General features: G+C 33.7%; 1 protein-coding gene across 1 annotated transcript in view; it reads left to right on the forward strand.

Annotated features, from left to right (window-relative positions):
• LOC139155896 (teneurin-3) overlaps window positions 1-20,319 on the forward strand; it is a 155,878-nt gene that overhangs the window by 33,647 nt on the left and 101,912 nt on the right. The window contains exons 3-6 of the mRNA XM_070731260.1: window positions 14,403-14,614; window positions 18,065-18,275; window positions 18,741-18,842; window positions 19,017-19,211. Coding sequence (XP_070587361.1) covers window positions 14,403-14,614; window positions 18,065-18,275; window positions 18,741-18,842; window positions 19,017-19,211 — 720 coding nt within the window. The remainder of the gene's footprint in view (window positions 1-14,402; window positions 14,615-18,064; window positions 18,276-18,740; window positions 18,843-19,016; window positions 19,212-20,319) is intronic.

Raw genomic sequence — 20,319 nt, forward strand, 5'->3', positions numbered from 1 at the left:
TTTTCATGCATAATAGAGGTTTCCCTCAAATTATGGCCGCAAATGGGCTGCAGCTTCCTTCCCCTAAGCAAGACAATTGTTAAATAAGTTGCAACTAATTTTAATGACCTTTTTGCCACAATTGTTAGGTGAGTCACACAGTTGTTTAGTGAATCTGGTTTCCCATTGAATTTGCTTTTGTGAACTTCCAAGCCATCTTGGAAGTTCACAAATGGCAATTACATGATTCTCATCTGCTTCAGTCATCATAAATACTTGCTGTTTGCAAGTGCCGAAATTTTCATTGCATGAGTGGAAGGATGCCACAATGGTCACATGTTGACCAGCTACCAGACATTTTTTTCAGCACCAACATAACTTTGAACAGTCACTAAATGAATGATCATAAGTCAGGGACTATCTCTATGTCATTTTCTTAGGTGTAGGAATGAGCCGGCTCGAGTTTTCAGAGAGGGGCGGCATACAAATCTAATTTTTTATTATTATTATTATTATTATTATTATTATTATTATTATTATTATTATATGGCAGCTGGCGTCTTTCAGCAATAAATTATTTTATTGAGATGGCTCCAAAGAAGAAGAAAAAAGTGTTATACCACAATTTTTGAAATCCTAAATATCTGCAGATATTGTTACTATTAGTAGCACTGATGTCAAAAAATCAGTAGTACTGTTTTCTTTTTTTGTTTCAGCATAAGGTATATACTTCTATGTTTGTATGTCAAATCAAGTAAGTTATACTGCTATCTGGGAGTGAATTTACACTGTAACGATATTTAATGTCTTTCTGTCTTCTCTTTTCATGTCTTATCTTTATAAATAGTTATGTTCAGAAAATAATGAGAACACATGAGGAAGTTAATAAATAGCCAGAAGTCAAAACACAGGGCACCACATGACCAAAAGTAAATAGGAATCAATGTGTTGTATGAATCAAAACTGGAGAACAAAAAAAGGTTCCAAATGCCACGATAATTGAGAAACAGTAACAGAAATAGGGTTTGACAGGTTCTGACTGGTTCTAGAGAACTGCTAGCGGAAGTTTTGAGTAGTTCGGAGAACCAGTAAATACCACCTTTGACTGGCCACACCCCCATCAATTCTCTGCCTCCCAAATCCCAGCTGATTAAAAGGAAATGGAAATTTTGCAGTATTCTTCCCCTGGAGTGGTGTAGGAATGGAGATTTTACAGTATCCTTCTCCTGCCATGGCCACAAAGCCATGGCCACAAAGCCATACTACACCCACAGAACTGGTAGTAAAAAAATTTGAATCCCACTACTGATCAGGAACAAGACTATGTTAATAACCAATTACTTTTTGCCTCTTCTATTTTGCCCATTTTAGTTTAAGTAATTTCAGGAATGTAAATTATTTTTTCTTTAAATTGCCTCTTAGATCTTCAACCTCTACTTATATGTACAAATATGTATTTGCTATCATGGTTTCAGAGGCTTCCAAATATTTCAGGCTGAAATTCACGTAGTCTACCTAACATCCTGTTAAGCTATTCTTAAATAAGATAGCTAGCCTTCTTTTCCAACTCAATCCAATTTCAACTAATAATGATTTTTTTAAAAAATTTCAATTCTCCTTTGAAATAGCATGCATATTGAGCTGCCTCCTGTTCATTCAGTATCTCTTAAATTAGAACTGCATTGTAGTCAAAGGTTATTAAGAGAAGAGCTTTGGAATTTTAATTTCATTAACTGAGGTGGAAATATACCTTAAAATTAAAAAATCGATAATTTTCCTGGCAATCTTTTAATTGGGAACTTTGCCCACGCATTCAATTGATTTTATACTTCTGCTGTGGAGAAGTCCTTGAAATTTTGTAAAAAGCAAATCAGTATAATGATTTGAGACAGCCTCCAGTAACTAATAAGATCTAAACCTTTTCTGAATATCTTGTGGATCTTTCCAGATAATCTAGCCAGTGTTTTTGTCGAGGCTCTATTCTTGGGATAGCGAGGTAAGACAGGCTATTGATATAATTGCACTTAAACATTTATTAGTTAAACATTAGTCACTCAGTTGCTGGAAGTTGGTAGCATAAAAATTTAATAACTTTTATCACTTTCTTCATTATTGTGGAAAACCAGAAGACCTCCTGAACACTTATAGGAAATGTAGCTGCTCAAGAGATAACTAGAACATAAAGGGTAGAAAACTTGCCATGAATAGTAAACAGGTGTTAAAATGCATTATAATGCTTGCTGTGAATTAAAAGATGCCAATAAGTTTTTTGTGCTACACTGATGCATCATTGAGTAGATATCTGAAGGACTCATATGTTTTGATGTGTGGGAGCAAATAGTTGTTGCAGTTTATTTGCAAGGTATTTGAAAGATGAAATCATTTATTTTCATGCTGTCAGAATGCCAAAAATTAATACTAGTTCAAATTAGATGTTCATTGTTTCAACCTAGTACAGTTTTATGAAATCAGTTTTAACAACTTGTGCATCCAATCATATGCCCTGGTGTACCTGTCCTTCATAGTTGATGTCTTGTCAGAAGGCCTTGATGAAGTGAATCCATGTATGGTAAATGAGTTTCCATCAGGCTTATGCATCAGAATTTTCATTAATTTCTAGACACTGGTGACATTCCAGTTGGCCTACAAAGAAGCTACTTTTTAGTTCCAATGCAAATTCATTGGAATAGTTTTCTTTAAACATCAGATTTTTCTTCCCTCTTTGTCCTTCAAAAGATTCTAAAAAGTGCTTTAAAAAGATTTTGTAGAATAATATGCTTTGTGTAGTTGGGATATTATTGTAGTTCTGCTCCTAGTGACTTATATATAGCTTTTCACTTATTTATTATTTATATGGTACTCTGTTTCCCATCATGGAGTTTGTAATATATGATCTTGTAGATTCTCCTTAATTAATGCAATATTCCACAACACCATTTTTTAAAATTTAGATCACAGGTCACCAACCAATGGTCCGCAGACTACTGGTGATCTGCGGGAAAAATTTGGTGGTCCACAGAGAAATCTTTGCATTTCTCTTGAGGACCCAAGCCAAAGTTTCCTGCGCTGCTCACACTTCAGCGCTTTGACTCCCAGAGACAGGATGGGTGTCTTTCAGGCAGTTAGCTTGACCGCCTGTTAGGGAAAAGAAGCAGCTGGATTCAGTCTTAGCTTTGTTGTCCATTGCAGATGCTAGATCGGCTCCCTGCAAACTCTCATCTTTCGAGGAACGCTCACTGAAGCGGCACTTCAACTGGGCTCCTCGAGAGACAAGAGTTTTCAGGGACCTGATCTAGAATCTGTAATAGACAAAAAAGCTAGAGTTGACTCTGTCTGCTTCTCTCTGCTGTACTGCTTCCTGGATGTGGTTTGAAGCTCCAAGCCCCAAGTGCCACCTCATCAGTCTCCTGCAACCCCCCTGCCCGCAGGTCAAGCCCAATGGCGACTCTTGTATGCCAAGCCAAGCCCTTTGTGTACTTCAAATCTTCCCCCATCAGGAAACCCCACAAAGCCCTCGCTGCCTCTTCAATTCTCTGCCTCTGGCCAGCCTTTTGGATGAGGTGAAAATACTGGATCGTTGGAAGCTGGGTGGCTATGGCCAGGAAGAATAGGAAGAAGAGTGGCAGCAGTTCCAGGAGGAGGGGAACCTGTTAAACAGCATATTTTTACCTTACTTTTCCACACAAAGGCTTGTTTCCCACCTGGCTCTTTTCCTATGGCTCTTTCTGGAAAAAAAGACCTCTTCCTCTTTTTGTATCCAGCTGGCGCTTTCCAAAGCTCGCTTTTCCAGCATTGGTTGCTCAAAACCCCTTTGATTGTGATTTTAAAAAAAAATTATTATTACATTGGCTGTCCCTTTCCAGACATTTGGAGCAGCCGGAATTATTATTAAGGCTTGTTTATGATATGGAGATTGATATGATATACAGCTTGTTTTGAGGTTTTTTGCAAGGATTTAAAGAGAATCTTTAAGGAAATTGAAGATGATTGGAGATGATTAATGATGTGCAAGAAGAGGAAGTGAACCACAGAGAGGAGAGGAAAGAAGATTTCAAGAAAGGACAGGATAATGATTATCTTTTATTTCATGATTACGCTGGGATGTACACTGAAAAGAAAAAGTATGGACAGAAATATTGGATATGGCAAATTGATGAGATGGAAATTAGAGGGGAGAGAGTGAGAGGAATAGAAGTGTTTGAAAATGGTTAGGCTGATTATTATATTATATTGCGTGGTAACATTGGGATAACCAATGATAAGAAAAGAAAGTATTGGATTTAAAAAGAGGAAAGAAAGACAGGGAAGAGACTGAGAAGTATGAAGAGAAGAAAAAAGAAAAGAGCAAGAAATTTGAACTTCAAGGTGTCAAGAAAGAAATTGGGAAAAGATGGAAAGGAAGAGCTGAGGTTAGAGGGAATTGGTTAATTAGATATTACGTTTGTATCGTTTTGTCTTTTTTTTCTTTATTATAGATATTTTTCAATACAAGCAAATATAAATATTTATGAAAGTATGAAAATTGCTATGGTTAATTATATATTAACCTTGTTTTGTTTTTTGCTTTTTTATTATAGGTATTAAATTTTTAAAGTTTTAATATAAACAAATATAATTACTAATGAAAATATGAAAATTATTGAGGATCAAGTGGAAGAAATGTAAAATGGATGGAATATAATATGAGCTAAAGTTTGGGAGGAGTGATTTCCGATTGTGATGTAATAATTTGTTTTTTCTTTCTTTTTTGTATTTGTTTCTGTTTTTTGTTTTGTTTTTTGTGCATTATGTTAGTTGAATAGAATATATCAATGGGATATTAATGGATATTAATGTGACTGATTAAGGTTAAGAAACTATAATAATCTATGAATCTATGCAATCCAAGTGAAAATTAATGGGATTTGGATGAAATTTTGAATATACGGTACTACCATGTGGAAGAAAAATTGATGAAAATGAGGACATTATATTTTTACAATTGATTGGTTAAACTATTAATAAGAAAATTATTTGTAAAGAATTTATATTACATTTGTTGCTGAATATTAATTTATAGACAAATGTGGATTTTTAAGAGCCAAGGGTTTTTAGTTACCAGGATTTTTTTTAAAAGAAAGATAGATAGGAGATACAACAGCTTAAATTTAAGAAGTTAGAGAAATATTATTTATTAGATGAAGGGAGTATTAGCGTTAAAATTAATTGTAAGATAATTTGACTATCCGGATAATGAAACTAAAAAATGAGGCAGCATTACTTAAGCAACTTACATCAAAAAATAAGATATGGATTTGCGAGTTTGTGTTTGACATGGCTTTGAATAGAGAGCATATGTTTGACTGATATTGAAGATATATGATGTTATAAGCATGTTTGTTATTGTGGAGAATTTGAATCCTAACAAGATATCCCCTTGTAAAGAAATTGAGGAATTTATATGGCTTGGATTGGATTACAATTCTGAAGGAACAGGTACATAATCTGGCAGTTTTACCACTGTCACAGATAAAGTCTGCATTATGAATAGTGGGAGGCAATTCTAGTTAATTTGGAAACTCCCAGAAAAGGCTCTTGCAATGTTGTGTGTGTGTGTGTGTGTGTCTGCTCAAAAAAATAAAGGGAACACTCAAATAACACATGCTGGATCTGAATGAATGAAATATTGTCATTGAATATTTTGTTCTGTGCAAAGTTGGATGTGCTCACAACAAAATGAAATTGATTGTCAATCAGTGTTGCTTCCTAAGTGGACAGGAGTTTCACAGAAGTTTGATTTACTTGGAGTTATATTCTGTTGTTTAAGTGTTCCCTTTATTTTTTTGAGTAGTATATATAGGCTGCATTCAAAAGTGACCCAAAAAGTACAGCTATCACAAAAACTCTAGCAAAGTTGCTGAACTGTATAGTCTACCATAATGTTATTCTGAAAAAAATGCAGTGACTGCCAGTTTACTGTTAACCTGGTTTAGAGTACATATAATGTTGAACCATAAGAGAGGCTGAGTGCCAAAGAATTGAAGCCTTTGAAATATTGTACTGGGGAAGACTCCTGTGAGATCCTTGGATTGCAAGGCGATCAAATTGGTCAGTCCTAGGGGAGATCAACCCTGACTGGTCTTTAGAAGGCCAGATCTTGAAGATGAAACTCAAATGCCTTGACCACCAAATGAGAAGGAAGGAGTCACTAGAGAAGAGCCTAATGCTGTGAAATATTGAGGGAAAAAGAAGAAAGGGGCGACAGAGGATGAGATGACTGGATGGAGTCACTAAAGCAGTACAGTAGGGGTGAGCTTAAATGGACTCCAGAGGATGGTAGAGAACAGGAAGGCCTGGAGGAATGTTGTGTACAGGGCCACAATGGGTCAGACACAACTAACAACAACAAAAATGACATAAGATCTGGAACATGGATATTTGATGCTCTCTCTTCATGTGTGTATTTCATACCAAAGAAGTAGGATATCCTCATATGCATGCAACATGTGTCATGACCAATCTTAATACAAAAGGCCCAGTTATGGTGTTTCTTCCTTGTTTAGTTAAAGTCAATACCAAGCTTTTTAACCTTCTGGAGACAAGATTTACTCAGACATTTTGTTTAATTGGTGCTACTTTATCTGTCTAGACTAGATTGCTATTCTTGCTTTATGTGTTACATTTAATGGTTGTTAGAGCTATTGAATTATTATTGTTGTTTTTTAACTCATTGTGAATTATTTGTTATTCTTGTAAGAAATCGTAGCCTGCTTTGAAATTGTTTTTAATATGAATGTACTAAATATATAATGACACAAATGGTTGCATCAGTCTTCTTCATGCTTTTATTTTCTTATACAGAATAAGATTTATAAATACATAGATAAAATTGCATTGTGTGAATGATTTTAGATATAAAATAAAATTCTAGTGTAAATTAGTAAGGACACAATTTTAATTGTTTTTTAATTTAATATGTATTTTAATGGTAATTTAAAAATCAAAAGATATAAAGACAATCTAAATAGGAATCTCACTGCTTCAGGAAAAGTGATAGAGAAGTAGAACAGAAATACAGTTTAGGAGCAAACTCTATCTCTGATGGAAGCTTTTTTTAGTGTCTTCTCAATTGTTCTGTGGTAGGCAAGACGGAAAACTCATGAATTGATTACTTTGGTTTTTGTGGCTTATCTTTCTTTAAAGTGTTTCTGGCTATATTTGGATTGTACCAGAGTTGTACATCTCCCTCCCTTTGAATGTTATGCACTTTCTTAAAACCTGTATTAATGTACATTTTTTCTATTTTTCAAATAATTTTATTGGTTTTAACTAATAATAAAATACAATACAAACTAAAGGAAAAAAAATACAAAGAAAAGATAAAAGACAACAAAAACAAAAGTGAAGAAAAATGAAAACAAAACAAAGAAAGTAACTTCCCACAGTCATCCCAGATTTCACAGTCTCTTCACTTTTCTTAATTAGCGAATACAAGACTCTTTATCCCATAGGTCAAATCATCCCATAACTCAATTCTTAACTATTGGCAAATCCAGCAAGCAATGTGTCCTGTCCTGCTGACTTACATGTACACATACTGGTGGTTTAGTGGGTTTATTAATATTCTCCAGCAGTTCCCTTCATCAAAAAACTAGACCTGCCCCAATTAAGTCCAACCAAAGCAAACCAGTACTAGTTCACAGATCAATGAGTCCACAAGGCACTTGAAAGTTTCCCAAAAAAGATAAATACACCAGGCAAAATTAAATCCACAACACAGGAGGATTCACAAGGAAAGAAATGATTGTTGACCTTAAATTTTTCAAAACTGTGATAAGTCTCTTTTTTAAGTCCAGCACTTTTTTCTAAAGTGGTAATAAAGGCTTGTTCATATTGCTCTCCATACTTAAATAGGTTTTGTTGCAAATTCTTTTTTTCTATAACAGTTTCTTCTGGAAACATAGTGTTCATAAGAATACAGAACGTAGCTGACATAGTTGAAGCCCCATTACAGTTCTTCAAGAAATATCTCTGAATGCCATTATAATTTATCTATTTTGTTGTTTTCAAAATCAAGAATAATTTTTCTCCAAAAATGGTTTTTATTAATTTTATAAGGTTTTAATATTTGAAATCATATATTCTACTGTTTTCTATAGCCAAAACAGCTTTGATTTTTGCTGTTTATTTTATCCTTAAACTTGTAAAGTTCTGTTTAATTTTTTTATATTAAGGATTGAAAGCAGTCACCCAATGTTTCCAATTCTTTTCATTTTGAAGATATCTAACTTCTTTAAAGTAGTTAATAGGCAATTTCCTAAAGTGGTTACCAAAGGAAATGTGTTTGCAGCTGGAGCAAGAATAGTAAATTCCCTAATCTCCTGATTCTTCCAGTCTCCAGAGACTGCTGCCTTGCAGCCTCTCTTGTGAGACATCTGTATGTATCCTCTCTCCTTCCTCCAGAGATGGTCAAAGGAGTCAATCTGCTTGTCCATTCCTTGTTTCTAGCTGCAGTTGTTGCCTGTGCTTTCTCAAAGCTGTCTTCAGTCTGTCATATTCCTGAAAAAAATCGCTTCAATTCATTTTTTCTAGATGATATATGAAAATAAAACACTACTAATTTTGGTATGGGGGCATTTTAGATTGAAACCATGTATAACAGGATTATATTTTATTGGCTTTTTCTGATGTTCTCCTTTCTAAGTTAATTCACTTTAGGCTAACAAATCAATATTTTTTAAAATGAAAAGTTGATTTAAATGGTTAATGAATAGAGCATTTGTTATATCATTTTGTATAAATATGTTTTCCTGTTCACATTTTATAGATGAATTTTGTGTAACTTTGAAGCAAAATAGAAGCTCTTATAATCAATTTTATGTCCATCATAGTTTCAAAAGAGGTGTGAAATTATTTAGTTTCTTATCTGTAGCATTTTAGAGAGTCTAGATATTCAGACTAAGAAAATATTTTCTATATTTCTTTTTACACATCAAAACATGTTATTATTTTAGTATCCATTATTTTTATCCTTAGGAAGATAGAGTGGCTTCTTACTTTCATTAAAAAAATGGAAATATTTCTGGGTATTTGGCACAAAACAACAAACTAAAACAAGAGCTACAACTAACCTTGCCTTCCGTAAAAATTTAAAGACGCATTTATGCCACCAGGCCTGCGCCATTAGATCCTAGCCCCCTGACCAAGGAGGGTCTTAGTATGTTTTGTGGCGTGAATGGTGATGAATGTTTTAAAATTATATTGGAGCTTTTAAAATCTTTTTAGTCATATTAATTGGAATTTTAGGTGTATTTGCTATGTTCTTTTGATATGTCTACGGAGAGAGGCGGCATACAAATCTAATAAATAAATAAATGTTGTGAGCCACCCCGAGTCATCGGAGAGGGGCAGCATACAAATCCAATAAATAAATAAATAAATAATAAACCATTTAGATGTTCATTTCACCACATTTAAAGATTGTTTATCATTTAAATATTTGGGAATAGTTTTCCCAATGAAACTTTTTCTATAAAAGTTTCTATAAAAATCAGTATAAAGAGATGATTATATGTTCCATTGATGTTATGGGGAAATTATAATTTAATAAAAATAATATTTTAGAATGGGTATGTTTAATTAGAAAATTGCTATGTTAATATTTTGTAACATTTCAAGCAAATTATTAAGATATTAAGTGTGTTCAAAAGGAGGAGGACAAATTCCCTTATTGTTTCAACCTTAGGTATTCAAAAATAGAAGATATTTTTTTGATTTTGGAAATGGGAATATCAACAAGTATTGTGACTGTGATCCTTAATTTTTCATCTCAAGACAAAAATAAACACGATAGCAATCCATGCTGTGTAGTAGCAATCAATGAACTTTTTAAAAAAAGACAAAAATATTATTTAAAAAGCATTGCAAGGGCCCATTTAAAAAATAATGGAAGTAATTGTTTCTTGTATAATCAGACAAGTAGTATTGACCTTGGAGGGGTATAAATTGAAAGGAATAAATTCTTTTTTTAATCTTCCATATTTCCTTTCAGTTATCTCCAGGACAAAGTATTAAGTAGATAAAGGAATCACATCTGCCTATTTTAGTATACATTCCCTAAATATTCCCAATAGTCAGGAATATGACTATTATATTTTTAGGAAGGAAGGAAAGAAAGAAGGAAAGAAGGAGATCGGTTATTTCAAATGAGAGTGTTTGGGGGGTTTTGTTTGTTTTTGAGTTTTGGGGAGTTTTTGCAAAATTGAGATTAAATTGAAAATGCACATGTATGTATGTATGTATGTATGTGTATATATACAGTGATCCCCCGCTCGTTGCGAGGGTTCCGTTCCAGGACTCCCCGCAACGAGCGGGTTTTCGCGAAGTAGCGCTGCGGAAGTAAAAACATGGTGTTTTTACTTCCCAGCAGCGAGGAGCCGAAGATTGGGGTTTCCCCGCCGCCCACACAAACTCCTCGCTGCTGCCGCGCCCGCCGCTCGCCCGCCCTGAAAGGGAAAGCCCCCCCAGGCCGGCTCCGATCCCCCCAGGCCGGCTGCGACGTTTTAAAACACGCGCGCCGTTTCGCAACTGTCTCCTGAAGCCGGACGCGGAAGTTAGCGTCCGGCTTCAGGAGACAGCTGCGAAACGGCGCGCGTGTTTTAAAACGTCGCAGCCGGCCTGGGGGGATCGGAGCCGGCCTGGGGGGGCTTTCCCTTTCAGGGCGGGCGAAGGGTGGGCAAACGGCGGGTGGCCGGGGCGAACGGCGGGCGAGCAAGTGCTGGGGGGGCTTCGCCCTCCCACCAGCAAGAGGGGGAAGACCCAGGGAAGACCCCCAGCAGCTGATCTGCCCGGCGCCATCTACGCATGCGTGCCCATAGAAAAAAAGGGCACGCATGCGCAGTTGGTGTTTTGACTTCCGGGTTCAAAAATCGCAAATTACCCTGTTTGCAATGGTCGGGGACGCAATAACCGGGGGATCACTGTATATTCATATGCATGCAAACCCAAGCTTAATAAACTAGTCCAAATTAAGCAACATGTTGTCCTTGCCTGTTAAAAGCAGCCTGTTAAAATCTACTTCAAAGACTTCACAGAATTTAATTCCAAGAGCATGATGATCACCCAAATTTGAGTTAGTGAACCAGACACTGTACAAAGAGTCTTTGCAAATCTGCATGGAATTAAGTAGTTTCACAAGAATCTCATCCAGAAAAAGGATCACTAAGGCACTGGTTGGGGACTAGAAGTGATAGCAAGCTGAGACATCATGACATTTTATCTTTCACATGTCTCATGTGTCCCAGTGGCAAGTCAGGTCTCACAGGCTTTCTCCAGTTCCCATCAGCTAGACAATGTTGCCTGGAAGAACCTAGAGAAAGAGCCTTCTTTGTGGTGGTCCCTGACCTTTGGAATCAGCTCCCCAGAGATTCGTATTGCCCCCATCCTCCCCGTCTTCCACAAAAGTTTGATGATCCATCTCTGCCAACAGGTTTGGGGCTGCTAAGATTAACAGCTAGCCCCGGCCGACAAATGAACCTATGCTTGACTGTTTGTGTATGGGTGAATGGTGGTTTTGGCATGTTTTAATTTAGATTTCTACTTGTTATTTTGTTGTAAACCGCCCTGAGTCCGAGGAATAGGGCAGCATAGAAATTTAATAAAAAAATTAACCGATTTAGATTTATTTCACTGAATTAGCAAACTGTATTCAATGCAGACAAAAACTTAAAATTTAACTTAATATATTTTTTATTGTTTCTGAAGATGCTGTCACTGTTATCGATAACTTTTGGGGAGAAATATTTGAAAATAATAAATATTATTTGTATACAGACTAAATACATTTATTATAGTAAATATACAGAAGAATAAATTCTAAAATCAATGTTTTGCTATGAAGCCTGTGGTGATATTACTTGGAACAGATCAGGTTTAGATGAATGGATCGGTCAGTCAGTCTGTCTGTCTGTCTCTCACTCAGTGCAGAAGGAAATAATTTTCTTTACAATGCTACAAAGTCAAAACAAAGGATTGAAATGTAAATAAATAAAAATATCAATATATTTTTAAGATTGATCAAGACATTACAAAGTGAACACATGCTACTGGACAGGAGTCCCCAAATGTAGCTTTTTGGAAACTACTCTGTTTCCCCGAAAATAAGACAGTGTCTTATATTAATTTTTGCTCCCAAAGATATGCTACATCTTATTTTTAGGGGATGTCTTATTTTTTTTTCAATGAAGAAGAATTCACATTTATTGCTGAACAAAAAGAAAAGAACATTTATTATATACTGTACAGTAGTTGTCATCACAAAACAGCCTAACCAGGCAAAGTGTGAATCCTATCAAGAATTTCTTACTACCGTACCATTATTTCCGTGTACAACAATTATACTTTCTTCATATGTTATATATGTTCTGTTCAGGAATGCTGTGAAACAAAACTTCTGCGTCTTACTTTCGGGGGTGACTTATTTTCAGGGAAACAGGGTGGTCCATGCAGCTGGAAGTGAGCTGTCAACAAGTAAGCAAAGCTTCATCTGTATTTGCAGCTGCTTCCCTGCGCTACCATCACTGCCTTAGCTCCACCTCAGTTTATCAAGCATTAGATTTTCATAATAGCACGAATCCTGTCAACTATGAAGGACCTAGGTTGCATGGTCAGGGCCGCCACAGAGGAGGCTCTTCCCCTAGGCCCCATCAGATGACTTTGTCAACAATGTTGGAGAAGGCCAACATTTTATATTCTAAAAACAAGTTGATCACACACACAGACACACACACACCACAGAGAAAGAGGGAGAAATTTTATTCTTTGAGAAGTTTAAGAGATGAATTCGAACTAGAAACATTTTCTTTTTTAGCTTGTTCTTGCTGCTTAGCATACTATTTTTAAGAAAAAGGTTTGAACTACTGTCTTCAAATCCCCATCATCTACATCAAAGTCTGTCTCTAGCTTGTGAAAGTTACACAGCTTCCCCCCCCCCCCTTTTAATCCATTTCACACTGAAGAAACATATTATTGGCTGTGTACACTGATTACTGAAATCATGCACCCTCCATCCTATTATTTACTTCTTTGGAATATTTGTAATTTTCTTCTCTTGACTATTAAAGAGTACAGTCCATTGCACTATAGTTGGCAATGTAGCAGATTATAAAATGCAGGGATTCCACTTCATTTTTTTAACCACTAAGGTCTCATACTAAATTTATATTGATACATGAATTGTATATTTGTGGTCCACATTTTCCAAGTGTAATAATAAAAAAAAATGACTGAAAATTAGGAGCATTGTTATTTATCTTTTTTCCCCTAAAGGTATTTTTTTCACTGCGGTAAGTTTTTATTTGGTAAAGGAAACTGATGTTTATCTGAATTAGGGAACTTTTAAACCAAATCATCTGAAAATACATTGATGTCCTAAAACATTACTTTATTATCTCTATTATCTCCTGCTACAAAAAACATAAAATAGATTTTATGAGAAATAAATATTTTACTCTGAATAGTTTTGTTATCTATTCTAGATTAATTCAAAACTAGTTTTACAGTATTTGAAGACATCTCCTATTATCCTCACTAGCACTTGAGACTGTTTAATTAAATGAAACACATAAAAAATAAGAAAGTAGAAATATTTCAAATAGCAAACGGAACAAGTAAGCACATCTGCACAATCTGAAGAAGTATTTCATATGTAGCAAGATCTTACATATTACACTACAAAAGTTAAGAATTTTACAAATGAAAGGCTTTGTCTTAATTTTTATTCTGTATATTACACATAAGATTTTACATGACCATCTTATAGAATGTTCTGCTTTGTGGTTACAGAATAACAGATTATTTGTGCTATGGTCTTTCTGATTGCTGGAATATGTTCGCTATTGTGCTAGTTTACACAACATTTATAAATAAAAACAGTGAATTCTTTTTTGACCATATACATACATTAAATGGAAGGGGAAGCTTTCTTAATATACACATGTTTACTGTTTGAATTTTGTAGCATTAAATAGGGCTTACAATTTCTACTAATACCTGTTAAAATAAGAATTTGCCTCTGTGTGTTTGTGTCCGTGTGTCTAAATTTGTTTATACAAATATAATCCTTGAAAAAAATATAGTTAATATTTTGCCTAACAAAATTAGATATACAGCAGGTAAATAGTGAATAAAATTTTAAAAAAATAGATTAATCACTAACAAAATGAAAATAAAATGCATCCTATAACATTTTAAAGTGAAAGTTATAGGATTAGAGTTTGAAAATGTTTAAGTAAATTTTTTAGTCGTTATTTTTTTCCTCAGTAATTCCTTAAAATCTTTAACATTCGCTGAATGATTTGATTAGTAGCTTAGTTGAAACTAATGTAAATGTTTGACAACTTACTGAAAAAAATAAAAGCTAATACTTTATATTATTAAATTTTCAGGTAAATTAGGATTTACACAGGAAAATAACACTATAGATTCTGGAGAACTTGATATAGGTCGAAGAGCAACACAAGATGTTCCACCTGGGATCTTCTGGCGGTCACAAGTCTTTATTGATCAACCACAGTTTCTAAAATTCAATATCTCCCTTCAGAAAGATGCTTTGATTGGAGTATATGGCCGAAAAGGTTTACCACCTTCACATACACAAGTAAGAGTTGTTTTTAGTGAAAGTAATATTCAGGTCCTCACATCTTTAGAAATGGTTATTATTTTGGATTTTAACAATTTAGTTTATTTTTTATTATTTCATAAATTGTGCCATGGTCATAATATTGGTCCTTCTGAATTATATTTTTACAGTGTATACTTATGCTTTATAAAGATCAGAACACCCAAACGTGAGCTCTCTCATACACACAAATATACACTAATTTATAGAAAAATAGCATACATTTTTTTCAGAAATCTTAAGATAAATTATATGATAAGATATAACTGCTACATTTTAATTATACTTTAATGTGATATAAACTTGATTATGTTTAAAATTGTTTTTTAAATAAATATTTTAACAAAAAAACATTACAATTATTTCTTAAACAAAGGAACTTGAGATTAGATGAGCATTTTCATAAATAACACTTATATGTTTATTCCTTTCTTCCTTCAAAAACCTTTATGATTGCATTTATTTTATTTTCATTTTGCTTTATTGCTGTAAGAAGTTATGTTTTTCAGCATTTGTACGTGTGTGCGCTAATATTCCCAGATGTAGCTGAATGACTTCCCCGTACATTTTGTGTCTGTGTCAGAACAATCTTAGTTGCACAGCTCTGTTTTCTCAGACATCACAAATAAGTCAGCCTGAAGTAATTGATAGTGGCTGACCATTCAAAAATAGTCAGTGGTAGTTTCAAGTTAGTATGACACATTTTTAGAATGTTAGTTTTACTGCAACAAGGCAGTCAATATGTTTATCTAAAGAAACTACAAAATAACAGATACCAGAACAAAACAAAAATGAATGAACTCTTGAGGCACTTATATAAATCTAACACATACTGTACTATATAAGGAGTTTGTAAAGATTATAATTGCTGCAAAGAGTAGCAGCCACTGACACTAATTCTGCAACAAAGATTTTCAAATTTTATTTTAATAAAAGATAGCTCCAGTGTTCAATGAATGCTTATTACTTAATACATGTTGTTATTTCCAGTGTTGCTGTCAAGATCTGGAAGAAAGTTATTGTGATGAAATAAGGCAGATGAAAAACAGAATGAAAAATATGTTAATATAGAATTTAGCAATGTATGCTGTTCACTGCTGCTTTTATTTATTTTTTTAAATAGCTCTGTGACTGCTGGGTCAACAGGATTGTTGTTTTTTTAAGACTCATTAAAAATGCTACTTCACAATCACATATAAAGAGAAAGAAAATAAACTATTATAAACAAATCCTGTAAATGATTTCCCTCAATCATTCATTGAATATTGAGATACAATTATTGTCATTACAAAGTTTCTCTTTGAAAAGAAGTCTGTTGCCTCCTTTTCAATTAAAAATCTGAGTTATACAGATTATACAGGGGGAAAAGCAAGGAGGACACCCAACAGTGACACTGACATAGTGAATTAAACCAACTAACTAACATCTGGACTAAACAATAGGAATCTTACTTTTGACAATCGGGGATGTGAAGATAAAGACTGATAAAGAATCTTCCTGTGCAGAAAAACATAAGAAAAACTACTTAAAGAATTACTATTTTAAGCAAGGTTGTTGGCTTTAAAAGTTGCAATCCCTGACTAATGAGTTCTAGTGGTCAGTGGATTTATAATCCTTTTCCTTCTGATATCAGCAAAATGTTAAATGATGGCTAATACTTTTCCCGATGCATTTAAGGCTTCTGCCTCAATCATGACAGGCACATAATAAGCTGCAGCTTGTGTCCAGTTCTGAAAAGGGAGCAAAATTTCAGGATGCTATTTGAGAGAGCAAGCAATTTCCCTTCATGGTTACTCACTGAGCTATCAGCAAACTGCCTGTAGCACAGTTACTTGACACATAACTCATCGTTAAAGACAATTTATTCTCCATCACTTTGATGCTTGGAAAATTATTGGAAAATTTCCAATAAAATTACCTGTCATGTTAATAGTATTTGAAACAAATATATTTTAATTCTATTTAAAAGTAGATTCTATTCTCCTTCAGATATTTATTTTTATTTTATCATTTGTCTTTTTACAGTCACAGTTGTATGCCAAAAAATAGGTGGCCTTATAAATGTTACGCATAAATAAATACCCATTTCATTAAAAGTATAAATTTGGCTGGTCACCTTCACTTATCTGTTTAAAAGCAAAACCAAACTACAATATTCAAAAGGGAAACATTTTTTTCTAGAATACACATCTAAAATCGTTTAAGATTTTACAGATTAAAATCAATTTCTCAAGATACAGAAGGATCTTGCCAGACTAGAACATTGGGCATTATCAAACAAAAAGAAATTTAATGGTGAAAAAAGTAAGGTTCTACATTTAGGCAAGAAAAACAAAATGCACAGGTATAGTATATGTGGTAGATTGTTGAACAGTAGTAACTATGAGAGGGATCTTGGAGTCCTAATGGACAACCATTTAAATATGAGCAAATAGCGTGCAACAATTGCCAAAAAAGCCAACATAGTTCTAGGATTCATTAACAGAGGGAAAGAATCAAGATCACATGAAGTTTAATACCACTTTATAAGGCCCTGGTAAGACCACACTTGGAATACTGCAGTCAGTTTTGGCCGTCATGATGGAAAAAGACTCTAGAAAAAGTCTAAAAAAGAGCAACAAAAATGATTAGGGGACTGGAGGCTAAAACATATGAAGAATGTTTACAGAAATTGGGTATATCTAGTTTAATGAAAAGAAGGATCAGAGGAGACATGAAACAGTGTTCCAATATCTCAGGGGTTGCCACAAAGAAGAGGGAGTCAACCTATTCTCCAAAGCTAATGCAATTTCATACTCTTAAGCTTTGAAAGGCTTACTCTCTTTTTTTACAATTTGCAGAAACAATTTGTTAATAATTAACAAAGAAACTTTGTTTAATTTTGTGTAATAATTTTGAAAAAGTTGATTTTCTAATAAACATTTGATAACCAATTTGTTGGTGCTTCTGACAGCAGTGTGGTATTTAAACCAAAATAACAACTTTTCTTATTTATATTTTTTTTCTTGTGATTTTAAGACAGAAATATATAGTCACCATGTTTTTGACAATAGATTGTGATTGTTCAAAATTATTAATCCACAGCCTCTATGTGTTCTTTATTTTTATATTCTTAGTTGTGTCCAAATATTAAGATTGTGGTTTATCTTTAGCAAAATACAAATCAATATGATGCACTTCAGCCATGAATATATGCTTTTTAAAAGAATATATCCAGGTTATTTTAAAAGATGATACTCAAGTTGTGTGTTACACACTTCGTTAGCAATTAAAGCAAAATGATTCAAGGAAACAAAAGTCTCATTTGACATAATTTTAAAATGTTATACTTATTACAGCAAACAATATAATTATAGTTTTGAAAATTAATTGCATAATGCATTGATACACAATGTAGCATGTGATTCATTCCCCCCCCCCCCCTTGCAGTATGATTTTGTAGAACTTTTGGATGGGAGCCGATTGATTGCAAAGGAGCAGCGTAACCTTCTTGAGACAGAGAGAGCAGGCAGACAGACAAGATCTGTTAGCCTTCATGAAGCAGGGTTTATTCAGTATTTGGATGCTGGGATCTGGCACCTGGCTTTTTACAACGATGGGAAAAATGCAGAGCAAGTGTCTTTTAATACAATTGTTATCGGTAAGTAGAGTATTCACACTATTCTTTAAGAATTGATATTTTGAATATCTCAAAACTTCTAAATTTCAAACTTTCTAACAGCCTTTCTGCTCTGAGTCTTCAGAGAGGGGCGGCATACAAATCTAATAAATAATAATAATAATAATAATAATTATTATTATTATTATTATTATTATTTTCTAACTATACATAATTATTAAACAAGAAATGTAATTCCATGTTATAGACACAAGATATGAATTAATTAAAAATGTGACATAAAGCTTGTAAAATTTTATTTAAATGTTAGAATTTTATTTAAATATTTTCATTTATTTTCTTGAACGCACATATAATTAGGCATATCATTTCAAAGATAATGTTAATTTACTAACATTAGTAGGTTATATAAAGAAGGGCTTTTGCTGCTTTATTTCAGTGCATTGATTGCTGCCTGTTAGAATTTTCTTCTTTTGGTAATTTCAGAGTCTGTGGTTGAATGCCCTCGAAATTGCCATGGAAACGGAGAATGTGTTTCAGGATCATGCCATTGTTTTGCTGGCTTTCTTGGCCCCGATTGTTCAAGAGGTATATAAACTGAATTATTTCTTAAATAAGTTCAAATAAGCAGCAGAAAAAACAAGTAGTTACTAAGAAACAAGAAAAAAGATTTTGAAGTACAACTTGTCAAGATGTACCTCTGCCTCTAAAGCTTGATTGAAAAGAATTATGTTAAGTTTTCTGTCATGTTTTATTTCACAGCAGCCTGCCCAGTATTGTGTAGTGGCAATGGGCAGTACTCCAAAGGACGTTGTTTATGCTATAGTGGTTGGAAGGGTACGGAGTGTGATGTGCCTACCACCCAGTGCATTGACCCTCAATGTGGAGGCCGTGGGATTTGTATTATGGGCTCTTGTGCCTGCAACTCTGGATACAAAGGAGAAAACTGTGAAGAAGGTAAATAAGCAAATATTGACTTAGGATTGAACTATTATGTTATACACTATATTCCACTACAGCATATTATTGATTAAACATAAGATAACATTAAGTAGATACCATGATGTTTTAATTTCAACTTCTGTGTGTTTCATTCATACATATAATCTTTCAAGCAGGTTAAATACAGAATATAAATACATGTATATTCTAGAATAGTAAACTTAAATTGCTTTATTGATTTATAAGCAAATTAATGTTTTAAGAGCACTGAAAGTAGAAAAAACTAAATTCTTGAAAAATACAGATTTTTTAATGTGTGTGCGTATGTGTGTGTATAATCTTTATTAACTGAACAACTGAAATGACTGATTTAAGAGTATTAACACTACAGTTGTATAAACCTTGTGTGTATCAACTGAATAATTACAAAACTCTTTCAACTGGAGGAAAAAAATGTGGTGATTTTTGCTGGATTTATTTAGACAGAAAAAGCACAACTTTCCACTCTCAATCAAATTGATTTTATTGATCAGCACACACAAAGTAATACAATTAAGTCTCTGGAATTAAATTTTCAGACCATTGACCCTACAAGTGTAACGTTTTATTGAGTCAAATTGCTAAATTAAATCTCATCATCTAAAGCACATTAAAGGGAATTAAGAAAGATAGAGCTGTGCAACTCATTTATTTCCTAAATAGGCTGTGGGTCAACCTGTAGCCGCCTGCTTTTTTGGATCGGACAAGTACATTTCTAGGCTGGATTAATTTCTCTTGTCTTTTTGAATTTCTTTCTTTCTTTCTTTCTTTCCCTATACATAGGCAAATTCTTTCTAACATCAGCAAAGAAATATTGTGATACTTGTAAAAAAGAAGGCAACAATTTTGTCTTTCCTCCATTTCTTGGAGAATATTAATTTACACAGCAGATAAAATAAATATCTAACAGAACATTTGTTATAAACAGTATAAATTAAATAACTGCATTTTACTATTAATATTCAAAGATGCTTTAAAAATAAGAAATGACTAAGTGGGTACTAAAAATAGTGTGCCACAACTATGGTTTGAAAGTAAAAATTGGTGTGTCCAAAACTGAGATTTAATTTTGTTAGAAAACTGA

This window comes from Erythrolamprus reginae, unplaced genomic scaffold (genome assembly GCF_031021105.1).
Source record: "Erythrolamprus reginae isolate rEryReg1 unplaced genomic scaffold, rEryReg1.hap1 H_9, whole genome shotgun sequence".
Lineage (NCBI taxonomy): Eukaryota > Metazoa > Chordata > Lepidosauria > Squamata > Dipsadidae > Erythrolamprus > Erythrolamprus reginae.